This window comes from Triturus cristatus, chromosome 10 (genome assembly GCF_964204655.1).
Source record: "Triturus cristatus chromosome 10, aTriCri1.1, whole genome shotgun sequence".
NCBI lineage: Eukaryota > Metazoa > Chordata > Amphibia > Caudata > Salamandridae > Triturus > Triturus cristatus.
Genome location: NC_140593.1, coordinates 586,351,568 through 586,369,346, shown reverse-complemented (window position 1 = coordinate 586,369,346; position 17,779 = coordinate 586,351,568). Strand labels below are relative to the sequence as shown.

The 17,779-nt window shown below is 45.3% G+C and overlaps 1 protein-coding gene across 1 annotated transcript in view; it reads left to right on the top strand.

The window, feature by feature from the left end:
* The window catches only part of RSL1D1 (ribosomal L1 domain containing 1), a 203,938-nt gene that overhangs the window by 42,579 nt on the left and 143,580 nt on the right, over positions 1 to 17,779 (top strand). Inside the window, exon 4 of the mRNA XM_085632100.1 lies at positions 7,219 to 7,367. Coding sequence (XP_085488226.1) covers positions 7,219 to 7,367 — 149 coding nt within the window. The remainder of the gene's footprint in view (positions 1 to 7,218; positions 7,368 to 17,779) is intronic.

Below are 17,779 nucleotides of genomic sequence, written 5' to 3'. Positions count from 1 at the left end.
AAGTCTCGACTTCCTAGCTACTCCAGAAGTGTCCTAAATCTTATTAATTCTAAACTGTACTATTTCTGTCGATTATACGCATTACGCGTGAGTGTTTCCACTCTGCACCTGAATCCCGTGGGCCTCCCACTTCCTAACTGTTGGTAGGGTAGTGTAGCCCCAGCGATGGCCTAGGCCTATCCTATTTCCGTGACAGTGGTCTTTATCCCACTTACTTAGTATATGGTTTGCCTGGCCCCTAGGGCCTAACTGTATTACTTACCTGTGTGACTTAATGTATGCTTGAATAAGACTGTGTTGTACTTACCTCGAATCTCCTAAAGAGTGCTGAGGGTTTGACTAGAATAAATACACTTTATTTTATATATATATATCTGTTGTGATGTCCTTTCATTTGGTATTCAAGGGATTACATATGGTATAACAGCTTGCTTCACATGCCATTCAGAGTTTAGCCTAAGACTGCTCTTGTCCATGCTACCACTAGGATAGCTGGTCTTTAAGGTTGACTGTACAACCAATCACCATAAGGGTTGTTTGGAGTGATACAAGGTGTACACTAGAATTAGTGACCTCATATATCAGGCCAACTTCTCACATCCGCTGCACTACGGAGGACTCGTGCTGCCGGACTTTCCTACCTATTACTTAGCAGTGCAGACTCATTACTTTAAATACTGGGTTGAGTCCTGGACTACACACACTGGCTATAATCTCACAATTTAGCAATGACTCTACCAGTAGATGTCGCAGATGTGGTCTTATTAATGCTGTTTTTATTCACATGCCATGGCTTTGTCCTGTCCTTGCTGTTTTCTGCCACGACTCGTACCAATCTGTTTCTGAGGCTCTTAACATCCCACTTTCTCCATCCCCTCAGACTGCCTTGTTGGGTGACCAGTAGACCTGCCATTCTTAGGGTGGTCTCCCCCCAACTGTTTGCCTGTCTACCTCCACTTTTTGTTGGCCTTAGGACTCTGAGAACATTACCACTGCTAACCAGTGTTAAAGTGCTTGTGCTTCTCAACTAAACATGTTACATTGGTTTATACCGGATTGCCATATCTAGTTTACTGGTAAGTCCCTTGTAATGTGGTATACCTTATACCAGGACCTGTAATCTAAACGCTATTAGTGGGCCTGCATCACTGTTTATGCCACCCATGCAAGTAGCCTTTCAAACCTGTCTCAGGCCTGTCCTTGCAAGGTCTATGTGTGCAGTTTACTGCCACTTCGACTTAGCATTTAAAATCACTTGTCAAGCCTTAAACGACCTGTTTATTACACATAAGTCACCCCTAAGGCAGGCCCTAGGTACCCCTAAGGGCAGGGTGCTGTGCAACTAAAAGGTAGGACATGTACTGTTAAGTTTTACATGCCCTAGTAGTGACAAACAGCTACATTCATTTTTCACTACTGTGATGCCTACTCCTCTAATAGGCTAGCATTGGGAATTCCTTAAAACACTTTAAAGCTGTAATTGCTGATCTGAAAGAAGTAGCTACATCATCATGTTTTACATCTTTGCAATAGTAATGAGAAATCCTCTTTCGTGGCAAAGTTGGATTCACCACTACTGTTTTAGAAATGCCACTTTGAGAAAGTGGAAATTTCTCTGCACTTAACTTAGCTCTGTGTGCCTACAGACTGTTTCCAATACACTTCTGGGGTGGGTGACAGCTATGCTTTGTGCATTCCCTCTAGACAGCCACAAACACAGGAAGGGTGGGTGTGACAAAACTCATCTGAATTTATCTGCTGTTGCAGGGATTCTGCACATTCACAAAACTATGCACAGGATTATGGTACCTTGGTGTATAGGTACTGTGCTTCCTACCACCTTAGTGCCCACGAGCCCAGGACCGACTAGCTATAATATCTAATTTGCTCTCCTACACACTCCCGAAGAAGCAAATGATTAGACACCCCATAACACAACACTCCCGGATCTCTCAGGAATCACAGTAACAAGACACCTTTTCGCTCACTCTCTCGTACATGTCCACAAAAAGATCTGACCAAGACATGAATATAGTTTAAAATGTTTATTTTAACTATCGTCCTCTAACATGCAGTATACTGGCCACAACTAAGAGAAAAATGCATAGCAGGAATATAGTTAGCATTGCAGCTAGGCCATATATCATAAAAGTAAATGTCCTCATATAAAGACAATAGAGAGAACGAAAGATCCTAACCTCCCTCCCCTTGGTAAGAAGAAGTATTACATAATAGAAGATCTCTGGGCTTTGTCAGCAGACCCCATACCTTAGAACATAGTTGGTATTTCTACATCGTAGGTGTGTGTTGCTCTTCTCCCTGGAAAGGTCCCTCTCCAAGTGTCTGTTACATAGACCTGTATCTCCATAATTTCAAAGTACGAGTCTCCAGCATCAGCTGCATTAGTATGTTTTGTGTAGGTGCTAGGGACTGACCAGAACAGAATAACAAGGGGCATGGTTTATCAACCTTGCTCACAATGTTCAGACAAAACACCAGGAACAGGCAGAGAACGAACACAGCAGACAGTTCTTATGTGAAAGGCATAAACCGAGTCTTGCAAAAACAAAGCCATGTAGTAAGGTGCCCAAAAGCTGAATCGTGGCTGTAGGGCTCATGCTAACTTAGTGATGTTGACAATGTCCCCATCAGCCATGTGACACTGCATTGTGATAGCTCTTTCTGGCCAGGGAGAGGGAGCTGACTCTGGCATCTGACTTGTCAGTCTCGGGTGTCTCAAACAAAGAGCTGATTACCCTCCACAGATAGCCTGGCAGACAGGACAGGGATGAAAGGGGACCTGTGCACTTTAAGGGCTTGCTTTGAAGTCACCCCCACTTCAAAGGCACATCTGGGTATAAGTACTGGAATTCTGACCCTGTCAAGACAATGCACTACTGGACCGGTGAAGAACTCTGCCAGAAGATTGCTGTGCTACAAGGATTGCCATTCTGCTTGACTGACTGTTCTGAAGGAACTGCTTGTCTGCTTTGCTGAGCTGCCCTGCTGCCTGCTGATTTCTGCACTGCTGAGGACAAGGACATTACCCATCTCACTTGAACCCATAGTGACTCCAAGGGCTTGCTGACTTGCCCCCAGTTCTGAAGTTTCAGGGCCATCGAAGACTTCCTTTAAACTCTGCAATAGTACATTGACGCTGCAGTCTGTGAGTCCTGCCCTGCCAAGTGGTGCCAATCGAGTCCTGGGCACTTAAAAGGTGAGTGTTGCTGCCCAGAACTATCTACGTCAACATGCCAATTGCAACCGACGCATTGCCCTTCGCCCCTGACGCAGGAGCCGATCGACACAGCACCTCCATCGTGAAGGGGTTTGACACCAAAACCTTCATCAACTGCGCGGATCGGCATGGACTCTTCGCCTTCATCCACCGTATCGATGAAAATGTGGTGCCTCCTCAACTGCTAGCAGAAAGTATTTGAAGGATCGAGCATCGATGTCAAAGGTACTTTGTCAGTGGGACCTGTCTGAATCCTGTAGCCGGTCTGCCCTTCACCGCAGTCTGTCTCAACATTGGATCTACCACGGTCTAGCACGACCTCAAGTAACCTTTTAGCGCTATTGACTTTTAAGCACTATTTTGGCTTACTCTTTAAAATTTCATAACTCTGTTTCTACTTATTAGGTTTTTGTCATTTTGGTCTTGTTTTATTCATAAAACTATTCTTTTTTGTTTCCTGTTCTATTTATTGGGAGTGTTTTTAGTGTTTTCATTGTGTTACACTGTGTGTGTTTCACAAATACTTATATATTGCCTCTTAAGATTGAGCCTGGCTACTCTGCACCAAGCTACCAGAAGGTGAGCACAGGTTAATTTAAAATTTGTATCCAAGACCGGACTGCGATCGCAAACCGGCCCTGGCAATTGAGTCAGGCCGGCCGAGGGGGGAGGCAGTGCGGGACGAGCAGGTGGAGGGTTGGGTGGGTTGGTGGGTGGGTGAGTGGCTGGGTGGCACGCACTTGCGTGTGAAAAACACTGCAGCTGCATTTGTTACAGGGGAATGATATTGTAGCTATGCTGCAAAACCGCCCCCCTGTTTCAAAACAGCCCCCAGGGGTCCAAAACCGGCCCCCACTCACATGACCCACCGGGGAAACGCCTGGTGCCACCTACGGCCAGTCTGGCCCTATGTGTATCCAGCTTACCCTGACTAGGATTGGGGTCTCTATTTGGACAGGGCCCATCCCTCTGCCAACTAGACACCAGATATCGAACAGTGACACTTCAGCGTGGCCCTCTCCCTGCAGACGCCTCGCTTCCATCTTATTTGTCTTGGCTAAGCGATGAGTTGCTAAGGTCTGGAGGCCGAGGACTGCTCCACTACGCTCACAATGATTACAAGATGCCTTCCACTGCCAGAATATGATTAATCAATACGTCGAGATGGTTCACCCTTCTTGCCCGTCCCTTAAATTTCTAGGTCCCTTTCAGGGCGTTTTCTCTATGCGCCATTGATCCTGAGCCCCTCTCCTCGCAACTGGAGAGTGCCTCTGCCTCCTCATCTTAAAAGGCCTCCACCTCAGGGTCTAGCTTCCAGTTCGCTGCCATTTACTGCAATCTGACGTGCGCTGGTATTTTTATACTGTATCCCATGTGTTTATTTAGGTTTTTTTGTAGTTTGGTGGTTCTGTATTGAATGTGTTTTTGAGTCACGTCAAAATTTTCAATGCACAAAATATTAATTTTTTTTAAAAGCTACCACTTCAGTAGGTCTATTGATTGATCAGTTCCTGCTCTGAGTTGTGAGAAAGTGACTGGAATTGCAGAAGTGCTGAACATCTTACTTTCTGGTCCGATCAGTTGAACGTTGGTAATAAATAAGGTTCCAGATGCAATCCAAACTTATCAATCAACATTGTTTTTAAAGCAGCAACATTTGCTATTCCATACAACAACAACTGAAGTGTCATTCTAAAAGCAACATGCCATTGTTAAATGTTGCAAAAACCGCTTCTGTACCACTGCATGCAAACTTGGGAAGTGTGATGCTTGTCATACTGTCAGCCCTGCCGCAGACTCGTAAAAGTAATTACTATGTCACCAATTGTGCAGTGCTGTTGCGCCCAAGTGTGTTTTCCACAGTAAGAGAATACCAAGTAAATGAAAAAATGAGTTTTTAATTGAATTGTAAATTAAAAGCACCTACTATTGCTCTTTTAGACTGTTCCAGGCAGACATTAGAATGATGCTCAACCACCTGGAGAGGGTGTGCCTTAATGGCCAGAGCAGCCAACTTGTAGAGTTGCAGGTATGGGACAGGACTCATTCCAATTAAATTGGGTCGAAATCCAATAACTGTTGAACCGAGAATGGAGCAGAATATTGCTTAGTTCTCAGTAAGATTTGTGTTGTAGTTTTGATGAGGTTGCTGTGCCCACCACCCAGAGGTGGTTATACAATCCAGTTTGGAAGATGGTTGCATGCCAATAGAAATGATTGCAAAGAATCTCTGCTCCGCCGACGCCCTTTTGATACTGCTGTAGGGTTTTTTTTATTATGGATGTGGTGCATACCTCTCTCAATGGGATAAAGTGGTTGCAGTGTCCTTGTTTACTGTCATTTAGAAATTAACATTACAACATCCATAATCTGCACGAACATACGACCTGAGGAAAAAAATAAAATGCAAAAAACCAGGAAGCTCCAAGGATAGATCTTAAAATGGGAGCAGCAAGTGGTGCCAAAATACCAGTGCCTTCAGTTGTTAAGATGTTGATATTCCAGCCTCAGTTGACCAGGTTTTAGTCATTGAACAAGATATATCTGGGACAGTCTGTCGCATTGGGTTGGATGTGGTGGCAGTTGATGACTGTCTGGTGCATTAAATAGGTAAATATTCCATTGCTGATGCAGTTGGCGATGGGGAGAGTGGACTTAAGACATTAGGTTATTTTAAAGTGTAGCAAGGATTCTGCACTCTGCTGCAGCGTATCATTTTAGCACAAACACATTTAGAAAATTGTACCAACGACCTAAGCTGAAAAGATTTTGACAGTCCGAATGAAAAGCAGCAAATAAATACTGATTAACAGTTATATACTTTTTAATCTGGATACAGTTTAATATTTCTTAGCTTCTTCTGAGATCTCAATCCAGCACAGTCTTTAAAATGGTTACTATAACATTGGAAGCAGTGTGATGTTTGCACAGTATTCAGACAACCCTCCCAGACCACAGATGCAGCATCATTTAGTCTCCTCCGCCTTGCCCTGGAAGGCTGAATTTGAGAGTTGCTGGGCTTGGCGAGCATGTTGCAAGGTTTTGTGAGGAGCTGTTCATATCGAGCCCGACATGACTAGATCACCTTGGTATAATGTGCACAGAGAACTGTAAAGAGCAGAAAATCAATAAAATGTGATTAAAAAAAAAAAAGACATGACTAGATCACCTGTTACTAAGTTAAAACCAATATGCTTCAGAGAAAGAGAAAGCATGACAGTTCCATCCTCTGGCACCATCTAGTGATCTGTCCTTTTTAGTAGCCTTATCATTAATAAGCTGGGCAACCTTGCTTCTCAATCTACAGATGGGACCTGAAAAACGCATGAGGTCTGAGGAATAATGCCTGCCCCGTCCTCTGCCCATTTTGGCTACTCATGGGCTTTGTTTTTGTGCTGCCGGCTCTCTGAGGTCTCCCACTCGTGCCCGATCAGCCTTCAGATGGCCAAACACTTTTCAAAGGAACTCAAAATCAGTAGAATATTATGATTGGAAAAATGCGTATATATAATTATTGTAATATTCTTTGCAGTCTTCTAATCGGTGAAAGTGGGAGCTGGCTTTGTTTTTATCACATATCTGTACATAAGTGGGTCAGGGAGCGGAAACTGCTTCCATTGTTATAGTGCAGCAGGAAGTCTTTTTATTTTAGTCTATGTAAACTCTGATTTGTTTTTATTGTATTGATTTTTAGTGGCTAATCTCAAGGTCTTTTAATAAAAGTTTCATGTGATTTCTTTTTTGCTCCCCTTATTTCTGTAGCAATAACAGTTTTGTTTTGTCATTACTTGAAGGTGTGGATTCATCTGTCGGATAAAATAGTTTATTTGAGTTTTGTTTATTCTGAACCTTTAATGATTTCAAAGAGCTGAGAGCGCTCTGCATGTTGGGAGTGATGACTGTATGTGTTTGTGCATGTCCTACCTTGCACAACATTCTGTAAAAGTAAAAATTTTGTTTACATATATCATTCTTTGCAGATCATACCATACAAGACCTTGAAAAAAGAATATAAACCTTATGAAGCAAAACTTCGTCTATTGAAAAATTTCGACCTGTTCCTTTCTGATGACCGAATACGGCGGCTTTTGCCATCTCACATTGGCAAACACTTCTACAAGTCAAAAAAGTGAGTCCACCCTGATTTCCAGGTAGACATTCTTGCAAGGTTGGGAGACTGGAAGCATTGTACATGCTGAATGCAAACTACTGAAGACGGTTGTTTCAAAGTATTGATTAGGCACTTCCTTCACCCTGGTGTTAAGAGTTGATAACTTAGCTGCTTTTATATTTCTCATGCATTAATTTTTGTTTCACATCCATCATGTTGAAAACATTTGTTGGGATACTTGGGCTTCTTCTCAGATCACTATGGGCCTTAGTACAAGTTGAGGTTGTTTCTTATTTCTCCTGATAAATAATACTAGAGGATAGGTTGTTTATCACGTACGATAAATAACACCTGTTATGAGCTTATGGGGATTAACATGCAGATTTTGCTTAATGTACCAAAATCCGCATGCTATGGTAAATACCGTAGGTGTTCCCCCTGTTAAATTTCGTCAGGTTTGACCGGCAGATAATTAACGAAGTTTGGGTTATTTAATGCAACCAATAATTATTGGACGGTTTAAATAAACCAAACTCATAATTCCATCCCATGTTTAAACGGGGGTTTACGCACAGACGGAATTGGCACCCAACTAGTAATAAGGCCCTATATGTCCTCTTGTTCTTTGAATTAGTAATCCTCATTATATAGGGAATAGGCTTTGCCACGTACATTTTTTCATATTTTATCATGCCATGCAGTGCCCAGAGTGTTCATGCCCACCATCATCACCCTGCCAGAGATGTCTGCTAAATGTCTTACGGACCATTCCGTTCTGCACCTGCTTTTATAACAAGCGGCCTCATCAAAATTGTGTTATTTGATTTCCGACCACTACAGTCTCGTGATCCTCTGTAATTCCAAGATACCATACAGCTCATCCTTGGGCAAGAGTTCTTCTGATCCTCTCCTTTCAGTATCAATATACTTTATATAAAATGCAAATAGTGAAGCAGAGCACAGGAAGGAGCCTGTTCTCCAACACCCAATTGCCAGTTTGGGAATCCCCAAGATTTTAGCATAGTGCTAAAGATAGGCAAAACATTGCACTTGTTTTGTGAGGGGGTCCCTGAAAAGAGCTATGATCTGTCTTCATTTCAGATGAGAAATTCTATTTTCTACAAATTTTTTTACCTGAGAATATCCGCTGCATGTGCTGCAGAAATGTTTTCTGGACTTTCAAGGCCAGGTGAGATTTTCTCATTCTACCATGTCTTTAATGACCATGAAGGAGCTATACAAATCCCTATTAAGGCTTTGCTGCACCTGACTCCTAACTAAAATGTATTTGTCATCACATTTCCAATGCCTCTACTGACTAGTCTCAATATAAGCCAAAAGATTGTAAAATCTGGTTGATCCAGCGGCGGTTCCTCTGTTAAGGCAGAGGAACGTTGCCCCACTGCTTTCCAGCAGTGCAAAAAAGGAAAATAAAAAGATAACGCAATGTTATTATTTTATTTTTCAGTACTGGCTCAGTTGTAGGGGGCGGGGCAGGGGGAGGAGTGGTGGGCACTCGAGCAGGGGCAGAAGTGGTGGGCACTCTAAGTGCGAATGACTGTTTGGCCAGCTGTCTTGATCCGGCCAAACAGTCATGCACATTTGGCTGTGCAATACAGCCTGGTGGAGAACGTGCACATGCTCCCAGGCCCTGTCTGAGTGCCCACCTACGGCGCTCGAACTAATCACTACGTTGCTGACAGCAATGCCGTGATTGGCTTTGGGGAGCCTATGTGCTTCCTGCTTCCGGGACTCGTTAGGAAGAGAAATAACGACCGGGGAGAAATGGCGGCTGTGAAGAGGTAAGTTTTTCACTGCCTGCCACCCCTGATCCGCTGCCAGCCGCAACTGGGATCAATCAATCAATAATTTGTAAGGGCACTACATACCTGTGAGGGTTTCAAGGCGCTGGTGGGGGGGGGGGGGGGGGGGGGGGAGGTTGATGCTGCAGCTATTGGTCGAAGAACCAGGTCTTGAGTTGCCTCCTGAAGGTCAGCAAGTCTTCGGTTTGTCGCAGGTAGAGGGGGAAGGAGTTCCAGGTTCTGGCGGCTCGATGGGAGAAGGCTCCGCCTCCGGAAGTGGCTCTCCGGATGCGTGGTACCGTGGCCAGGGCGTGGTCAGCGGAGCAGAGTTTTATGTTTGGTACGTAGAAGGAGAGCCGACTGCTGAGATAGGATGGGCCGGTTTTGTGGAGAGTCTTGTGTGCGTGGATCAGAAGCTTGAAGGAGATTCTTTTGTCGACTGGGAGCCAGTGCAGGTTCCTCAGGTGGGGGGTGATGTGGTCGCGGCATGGGACGTCGAGGATCCGGCGTGCAGAGGCGTTCTGGATTCTCTGTAGTCTGTTGATGAGCTTGGCCGAGGCTCTGGCGTAGAGGGCGTTTCCGTAGTCAAGTCTGTTGCTGACTAGGGCCTGGGTGACAGTTTTCCTTGTGTTTGTCGGGATCCATCTGTAGATCTTGCGGAGCATGCGGAGGGTGTTGAAGCAGGTGGAGGAGACTGCGTAGACTTGTTTGGTCATGGAGAGTTTCGAGTCGAGGATGACTCCCAGGTTGCGTGCGTAGTCGGTGGGTGCCAGGGGGGACCCCAGTGACGTGGGCCACCAGGAGTCGTCCCAAACGGAGGGGTTGGACCCGAGGATGAGGATTTCCGTCTTGTCTGTGTTCAGTTTGAGGCAGCTGTCCTCCATCCAGTCTGCGACGGCCTTCATTCCCAGGTGGAGGTTGGATTTGGCGGTGAGGGGGTCCTTGGTGAGGGAGATGATCAGCTGAGTGTCGCCGGTATAGGAGATAATGTTGAGGTCGTGTTGTCGGGCGATGTGTGCCAGTGGAGCCATGTAGACGTTGAACAACGTCGGGCTGAGGGAAGATCCCTGAGGGACGCTGCAGATGATCTTGGAGGCATCGGATCGGTATGGGGGAGGCGGACTCTCTGAGTTCTGCCAGAGATGAAGGAGGTGGTCCAGTCCAGGGCCTTGTCTCGGATCCCTGCGTCGTGGAGGCGCGAGCGTGGTGTGCGGTGGCAGACGGTGTCGAAGGCGGCGGAGAGGTCCAGGAGGATGAGGGCCGCCGTCTCGCAGTTGTCTAGCAGGATCCTGATGTCTGTGGCGGCGATGAGGGCGGTCTCGGTGCTGTGGTTGCTGCGGAATCCTGATTGGGACGGGTCCAGGATGTTGTTGTCTTCGAGGTGACGGGTGAGCTGGGTGTTTACTATCTTCTCGATGACCTTTGCTGGGAACGGAAGCAGGGAGATGGGCCGGAAGTTCTTGAGGTTGCTCGAATCCGCCTTGGGTATCTTCAGTAGGGAGTTGATCTCTGCGTGCTTCCAGTTCTCAGGGAAGGTGGTGGTCTCGATGGAGAGGTTGATGATTTTGTGCAGGTTGGGTGCGATGGAATTGCTGGCTTTGTTGAAGATGTGGTGCGGGAGAGGGTCGGACGGGGATCCGGAGTGGATTGTTTCCATGGTCTTGATTGTGTCCTCGATGCTCACGTTGGCCCAGGTTGTCAGGGTGTCGTGGGCGGTGGGTTTGGTGCGGTATGGTTGGCAGGGGCCGTCCGGGGTCTGAAGCTGTCATGGATGTTGGTGATTTTCCGGTGGAAGAAGGCGGCGAGGGAGTCGCACAGGGCTTGCGAGGGTGGGATGCCGTTGGCGTTCGAGCTGGGGTTGGAGAGTTCCTTAATGATGTTGAAGAGCTCCTTGCTGTTGTGTGCGTTGTTGTCAAGGCGGTCTGAGTAGAAGGTCCTTTTGGCAGTCCTGATGAGGTGGTGGTGGTTGCGGATGGCGTCTTTGTGGGCAGCGCGGCTGTCTGGCATCTTGTCGCTGTGCCATATGTTTTCCAGTTTCCGGCAGGTGCGTTTTGAGTCGAGGAGTTCCGGGGTGAACCAGCTGACTCTCCTGCTGGTGTCTCTGCTGGGGTTTTTCAGCGGGGCGACTGTGTTGGCGCAGTCGTTCATCCAGCATTCGAGGATGAGTGCACCTTCATCGGGGTTGTTGGGGTTCGTCGGAGGGTTGAGTGCGAGGTTTGTCTGTAGTTGTTCTTGGGAGACTTTGCTCCAGCAGCGGCGGGGTGTCTGTAGGGTGCGGTGGTGTGTGAGGGGTTTCCGGAAGGAGAAGTGAATGCAGTGGTGGTCTGTCCAGGTGAGTTCGGAGGCGTGGCTGAAGGTGACGTGAGGGCTTGAGGAGAAGATGACATCTAGCGTGTGGCCGGCGATGTGGGTCGGCGTCGTGACGAGCTGTTTCAGTCCGAGGTTGGCGAGATTGTCGATCAGGGTGGAGGAGTTGTTGTTGTTCTCCAGGTGGTAGTTCAGGTCTCCGAGGAGGATGTAGTCGGTGGAGGTCAGCGCATGCGTGCTGATTAGGTCGGCAATGGAGCCCCTGGAGGGGTGTGGTTGGCAGAGGTCGGCACACCTTCTAAGGTGGTCTACTTTTTCCAGCCTGTCTTCCAGCCAAAAAGGGGGGTGAGACAGGAAGTGGGCCTCCTCCTGATAGCATTAGAGGCTGGGGGTGGCTTTATAAAGGCGGCAAGGCCTTTCAAGCTCCCCTGCCACAGATTGCTCTTCGTGACCTGGGGGAGGTGTGACACCTCTGCCCATGAAAGTCTTTGTTTCTTGGCCCGGGGAGCGAATGCTCCCACCCCAGGGGTCCTGAAACATGTCTTGTGGTGGCAGGCTGGTGTTCACCAATCAGAAACCCACCAGCAGTTGGTTTGGTTCAGGGGTCCTCTCTAGAGGGGACCCCTAAGTACAGGGAATAAAAAATCTGAAACTGGGATCAGTGCAGGTTTATTAGTCAGATGTTTGATACCAAATGTCTCCTGGATTCAGTAAAGCTATTATGGAGCTAGGAAACACATAATGACCAGTTTCCGCTACCATATACTCAGGAGGACTTTACTGAGCACTCATAATATCTAAGAATGGCCTTAAATATTATAGGGGCCTGTCTGCTCATGCACATAGGCCCTCACATGACAGTGTACCCTACGTTAAGGGTGACATACCTAGGCCTCATGCTGTGCTGGGCGGGCATGGCACACCGGGATGTGTGCCATGTTGACTCTTCACTTTTAGCTGCACCAAATCGTGCAGGCTGCAATGGCAATGGTGCTTGTTTGTGGTGAGAGGTCTCTAAGGGTGGCATAATACATGCTGCAGCCCTCAGAGGCTCTTAATTGGCTACCATGCCCCTTTGTACCATAGATACTTCTTACAAAAGGCTTACAGGTAGGCCAGAGCTGTGCCAATTGTGAAAACAATGGTGCAGGTTTAGGGAAAGACCACAGGCCCTGGAAACCTGATTGGCAGGGGCCCTCAGAAAAAGCAGCCTCCTCCCCCTCCTCCTCAGCAGCTTCCTCTTCAGAAAATACCTGCAATGCTTTTGAAACTACCAGAATTCAAGTTGACTTGAAAAGTCTCCTCGGAGCTATGGCGGTCTTTGCACACTAATGTCTAATAAAGAATATGCTTGAGATGGATTCCTCCAGAAGTTTCATCCTTTCAGATAACACCTGAAAATGGAAATTGCCAGTAATTTATCCACAGACTATAATAGAAAAGGGTATGCATTACATTTGATGACACAAGTAGGCTAACCTGGTCAAAGAGCATTGGAGTACTTCAACAGAGCCAGTCTACATTACACATTTATTTCCTACTGGTAGATTTGCCCAGAATCGCAGGATATTGAGCAAATGTTAGGTTTTGAACTTGGTTCCCCGTTATAGCTGCTCTTGGCATTAGACCACATCTCCTTTTATTGTTCTTCATAAAGAAAACAAAATGGTTTTGAGATGGTGAAACAATTATTTTGAACACAACGATTAGAGTACTGCCGTTACTGGAGCTGGTTTTGCCAGATGTAGTTGGCAATGTAATAGAGTTCTGTTGAAAAGAAATGGCTAGACAACTGCATGGAAAACAAAAGGAAATTGACTGAGTTGTTATTGTTAGAAATACAATCAATACAACCAGTGGCAAAGCCATTGGGTCTCGTCTTTCAGTGGTGTTACCAGACCTTTTGGCTTTGTCAGTGCATTTTCCCTTATGCTGTTCTGCATTTGCAAAAAGAAAAATACATGTTGCTAATATAGAACACTGAAGTAGATTAAGTGATGGATGAAATACCCTCCGCCACTGATAATTACTCTGGCTGCATCCCAGTCAATCATTATTTTGCAAACTATGCCACCTTAGTTTGGACACAGCCAACATGTGACAGGCATACCCTGACGTGGGTCTCATTCTCAGTGTTCCATAGGACTCAAGCTATACCTCCATGATGAGATCGAAGTAGTTGAAACCGGTTTGAAGTGGCTTGTTGGCTGTTTTGTAGAGTCCTTTCCTGGCAGTTTTGGACAGACTGTTACCATGCGGAGGAGGTTCTCTACTGATTTGCATGAGGCAAGCCTTTGTCTAGAGTGGCATGGTGGGTGAAAAATGAATGGCTGGAACGCCGCCTGAGCGACTGTCAATGGCTGAGACTAATTGCATTCCCATCCATCACCTTACCGGTGCAGTTCATACCCTAAGGTCGACTGGTATGCCCAGACATTGGTGCCCGAGGTCAGTGTGCTATAGGACTCGAGCTATACTTCATTGTTGAGACCGAAGTAGGTTGAAACCATTTTGGGGTGCTTGTGGGTCGTTCTGGAGGGAACCTAGTGGCTGAATAGCTGAGATTATTTCAAGCATTTCATTCACCACTTTTATTGTTGCTAATGTGGAACAGCAAAAAATGGTGGGGCATGATTACTTTTACGTGCACATGCATCATACGAATACGCACACTTATGCATCATGAAGCAGTGGCCATGAAATTTTCTTGTTTTACTTTACTGTTCTAAGATGGTGGACGCCAAAATTGAAGTGACAAAATAAAATAAGTTTGAAAGTTCATTAAAGATGAAGGAATGCAGCTACCAGCACTCTCATCCGGGTAGCAGAATAATAATGAAGAGGTCATCTATATAACGTGCCAGAGAACAACATGCTTTTCCCAAATATTAGTGTAGTGTTCATGGAGCACCTGCTCCTCCCACCAGCCCATATGCAAATTAGTATAACTGGAGGAAAGCAGGTGCCCATCGCAGTACCACCTATTTGCTCGCAGTACTCATTGTCTCAAATAGAACATTTTTACTGTACAGACACAAACACATCATTGTTAAAAGCGTGGTACCTTTTATTATCTGGAGAGGCACTATAGAAAGTGCAGGATCCAGTGTTTAGGCTGGTCAACCACCTTCTGTAAGGAGGAAGGTACAATGGGCAGGATACTGGCATTTGAGAACTAACGACCAGGTGCTAGAGCAACTCTTCTCAAGGAAACAAAGGTTCACTTCTAGGAGAGCAAAATAAGTATAAGACATACTGGTAAAAAGCAGTCCGGAGATGATATGTAGTACCAATTGGCTTCATAGGAGTGAAGCTTTCTGATATACAGTAAATGCTAAGCTTGCTACTATGGGGTCAATAGAACTGAGCTCTTCTCCCCATTTGATAAGAGGCCCCCATAAAATCAAAGTATTTTTATAGCAAAAGTGAATGTCATTTATGTGTTGACATGTTTGTGTGAATTGATGTATGTCGGTTAGCACCACTATGCAAGTACACAAGAGGGTGCTGAAATATGTGAGTGCTATTAGCAATAAAGACAAAACTTATCCTGTGGCCAGGCATTTTCAAGAGTTACACAATAGTAACCGAGTACTGACATACTATGTGATTAATGCAGTCCCTAGAAACATCAGGGTAGGAGATAGAAGAGAACAGTAGTTGAGTAGACTGAAGTCCTATTACATAATTTAACTCTATACAAACATTCCAGGTTGATTAAATGCAGAAGAGAATTGCAACAGGATACAATCATGAGTTATTTGATTTTATGCATCAAACAATTGGGTTGTTAGTAGTAAACCACCAATTATGTAAGATGTAATAAAGGGACATCTTTACAATACATACTGTATAAAAAGAAAGTGCAGTTTAAACCTAAAAGATTTAAGGGACACTTGCCCACTGAAGCAAAATTGACAGACATTGGTGCAGAATTAGACTGTTTGGTATGGCTAACAAGGCTGTTTTTCTTTTCAATCTAATAAGTAATGTGAATGTTTTTCTTTTTAATGTAATATTAATCAAAAAGAAATTTACATTTTTGATTTGGAAATGGATTTGAAATATGTAAAAAAAAAATAAAAAAATTTGCTATAGTACAATGGTGAGGGAAAAGTTTTTTGTTTTTTAAGTTTATGATTTTACCTGCACTTGAACACTTTAAATACTGAGTACAATAAGGCGCTCGTTTGTGTGAACAAGGCTGTGGATACAGCCGAAGCGCATCACTTCAGACTCTGTGATATGTAATTAAAGTGGCAAACACAACTCATGGTGTCTGAACCTTTTTGGCAAAATTCTGTGTGGATTTGTACACGTTGAAGGAAGTGGACCGACTCCTATGCTGCCATAGCGATTTTGGACATGATTACAGCCTGAACTGCTGGACAGAATTACACCAAATTTAGCAGAAAGGTAGCTTTTGGTCGATAGTGTTTTTTTTGTTATTTAGTGTAAAGTTGTTCAGTAGTTTTTGAGATTTTAAAGGAAAACCAAATTTGTATATCCAGGGACGCGGAGCTCTGATTGGCTGCCAACACTTCAACCAGGAAGTGTTGGCAGCTTTTTAGGACTCTGCCTAAGCCAAGTCCTCCAAAAAGACACAAAAACAAAGAAAAGGGGACAAGGTAGGAATACCCTTATCCCCTGGTGATGGGGTCTCCCGCGGACCCCACCATGGCCAGAAAGCATTATTATTTTTTTTGCCACAGAGGCTGCATTACTACCCCACCCACACCGGGGGCCGTTTTCGAACCCAAAGACCACGCCCCCGGCTAGCCCTGTGCAGTGGAAAAGAGGGACCGCAACCCCCAGGGCCGGCTGCTTATCTCCCAAGGTGCCCATCCATGGAAGACCGCAGTTTGCTTTTGTGGAAAGTGCCCTTTTTTGCATGGTTTCCCCCCACCTTTTGCCTTATGTTGATGCTCTTTGACGAAGTGTGCCCTGGGTTCCTGCCAACCAGGTACCCAGGGCCTATGTTCCTTCCTTAAAACTGTACTGTTGCAACCCCAATTTGCAACTCTCTGGCCACATGCAAGTCCCTTGTAAAAGGTACCATGGTTACCAAGGGCACTGGGACCATGGTAGGCCTCTAAGGACTGCATCACATATTGTGCCAGTGCCACCCTTAGAGGCCCTGTACCTTAACACACTCAGCCCTTACCGGCTGCGTGTTTTGGTGCAGAGAAAATTGAAGTCGATATAGCACACATCCCTGTGTGCCATGCCTACAATCCACTGCCTATGGCATAGTGTAGGAAGCTGGCTATGTATATACTATACCAAAGTAAGGTATAGTGTATCCAGTGGCTCCCCAAAGGCTTACAGAGGTAAAAGTAGACAATACCTTACTCTTTATTTGTGGTAGTGTGGGCCAGCAGGAAGGCTTTATCAGAGGGTAGTGTTAAGCATTTATTGTACACACTCTGGCAAGAAATGATGTCACACACTCAAAGCCTGAACTCAAACCTCTTGTTTGTATCAAAAATATTTTTGTTCTATTTGTATTTATACAATCCAGCAGCACTTTGTACAGGTAAAATATGATTGTACTTTTCAAGACAGATTGTTAAAAAGCAAGCTGGATGAAGAATGACTTTTCTTACAGGTTTGTAAAAATGTGCAAATACAGTTGTAATTTCTTTTGATTACTTTTCAGGATTACTTTTTCTATTGTGTGATATGCCTGGATATCACACTGGGACATTTCCTGGATAAAGGAGAAGTAATTCAATTTTTGTCAAAACACAGTTTCTTAGGTTCTCATACAATTTTCAATTCTATAGAGGAACGGTCAATGCAGTCCTATGGGAGAAAATCAGATAAACTGTTTAAAGAGGAGTAACCTGTCTTGGGAGTTGGATTTCTTGGGTTAAAACAAGGGTTTCTCCAGGGTCAAGGATGCACTCAAAGAACACCCTCAGCCGCACTAGGGCGGCCAGGAGTAAAGTGCTGAGGCCCAATGGTTTTCAATCGAGGATAGTGGGCCTCCGGCTGGTGGCTGCTCACGTGCATGCCACTAGGATGTGGGAGCAAAGCTTCTAGGGTTTAGCTCAGGGCAGAGGAAGTTCCAAGATAGCATACAAGGTGCACCCACAGCAGGGGTGTGGAATTTAATAAAATATCTACTTGTCCATGGGGCAGGTTGCTTCATAAATCTACTTGTCCTGTAGCAAAATCCACTTGTCCCTTTTGTGCCATGTAATGTGGCGACAGATTACGGCAGCAATCTCATTCTGCAAGAGTTCTGATACCATAGCAGGGTTTGAATACTAGCAATTCCCTTATGTTGCTACGTTTCTGCAGGTCTACATACTGGGG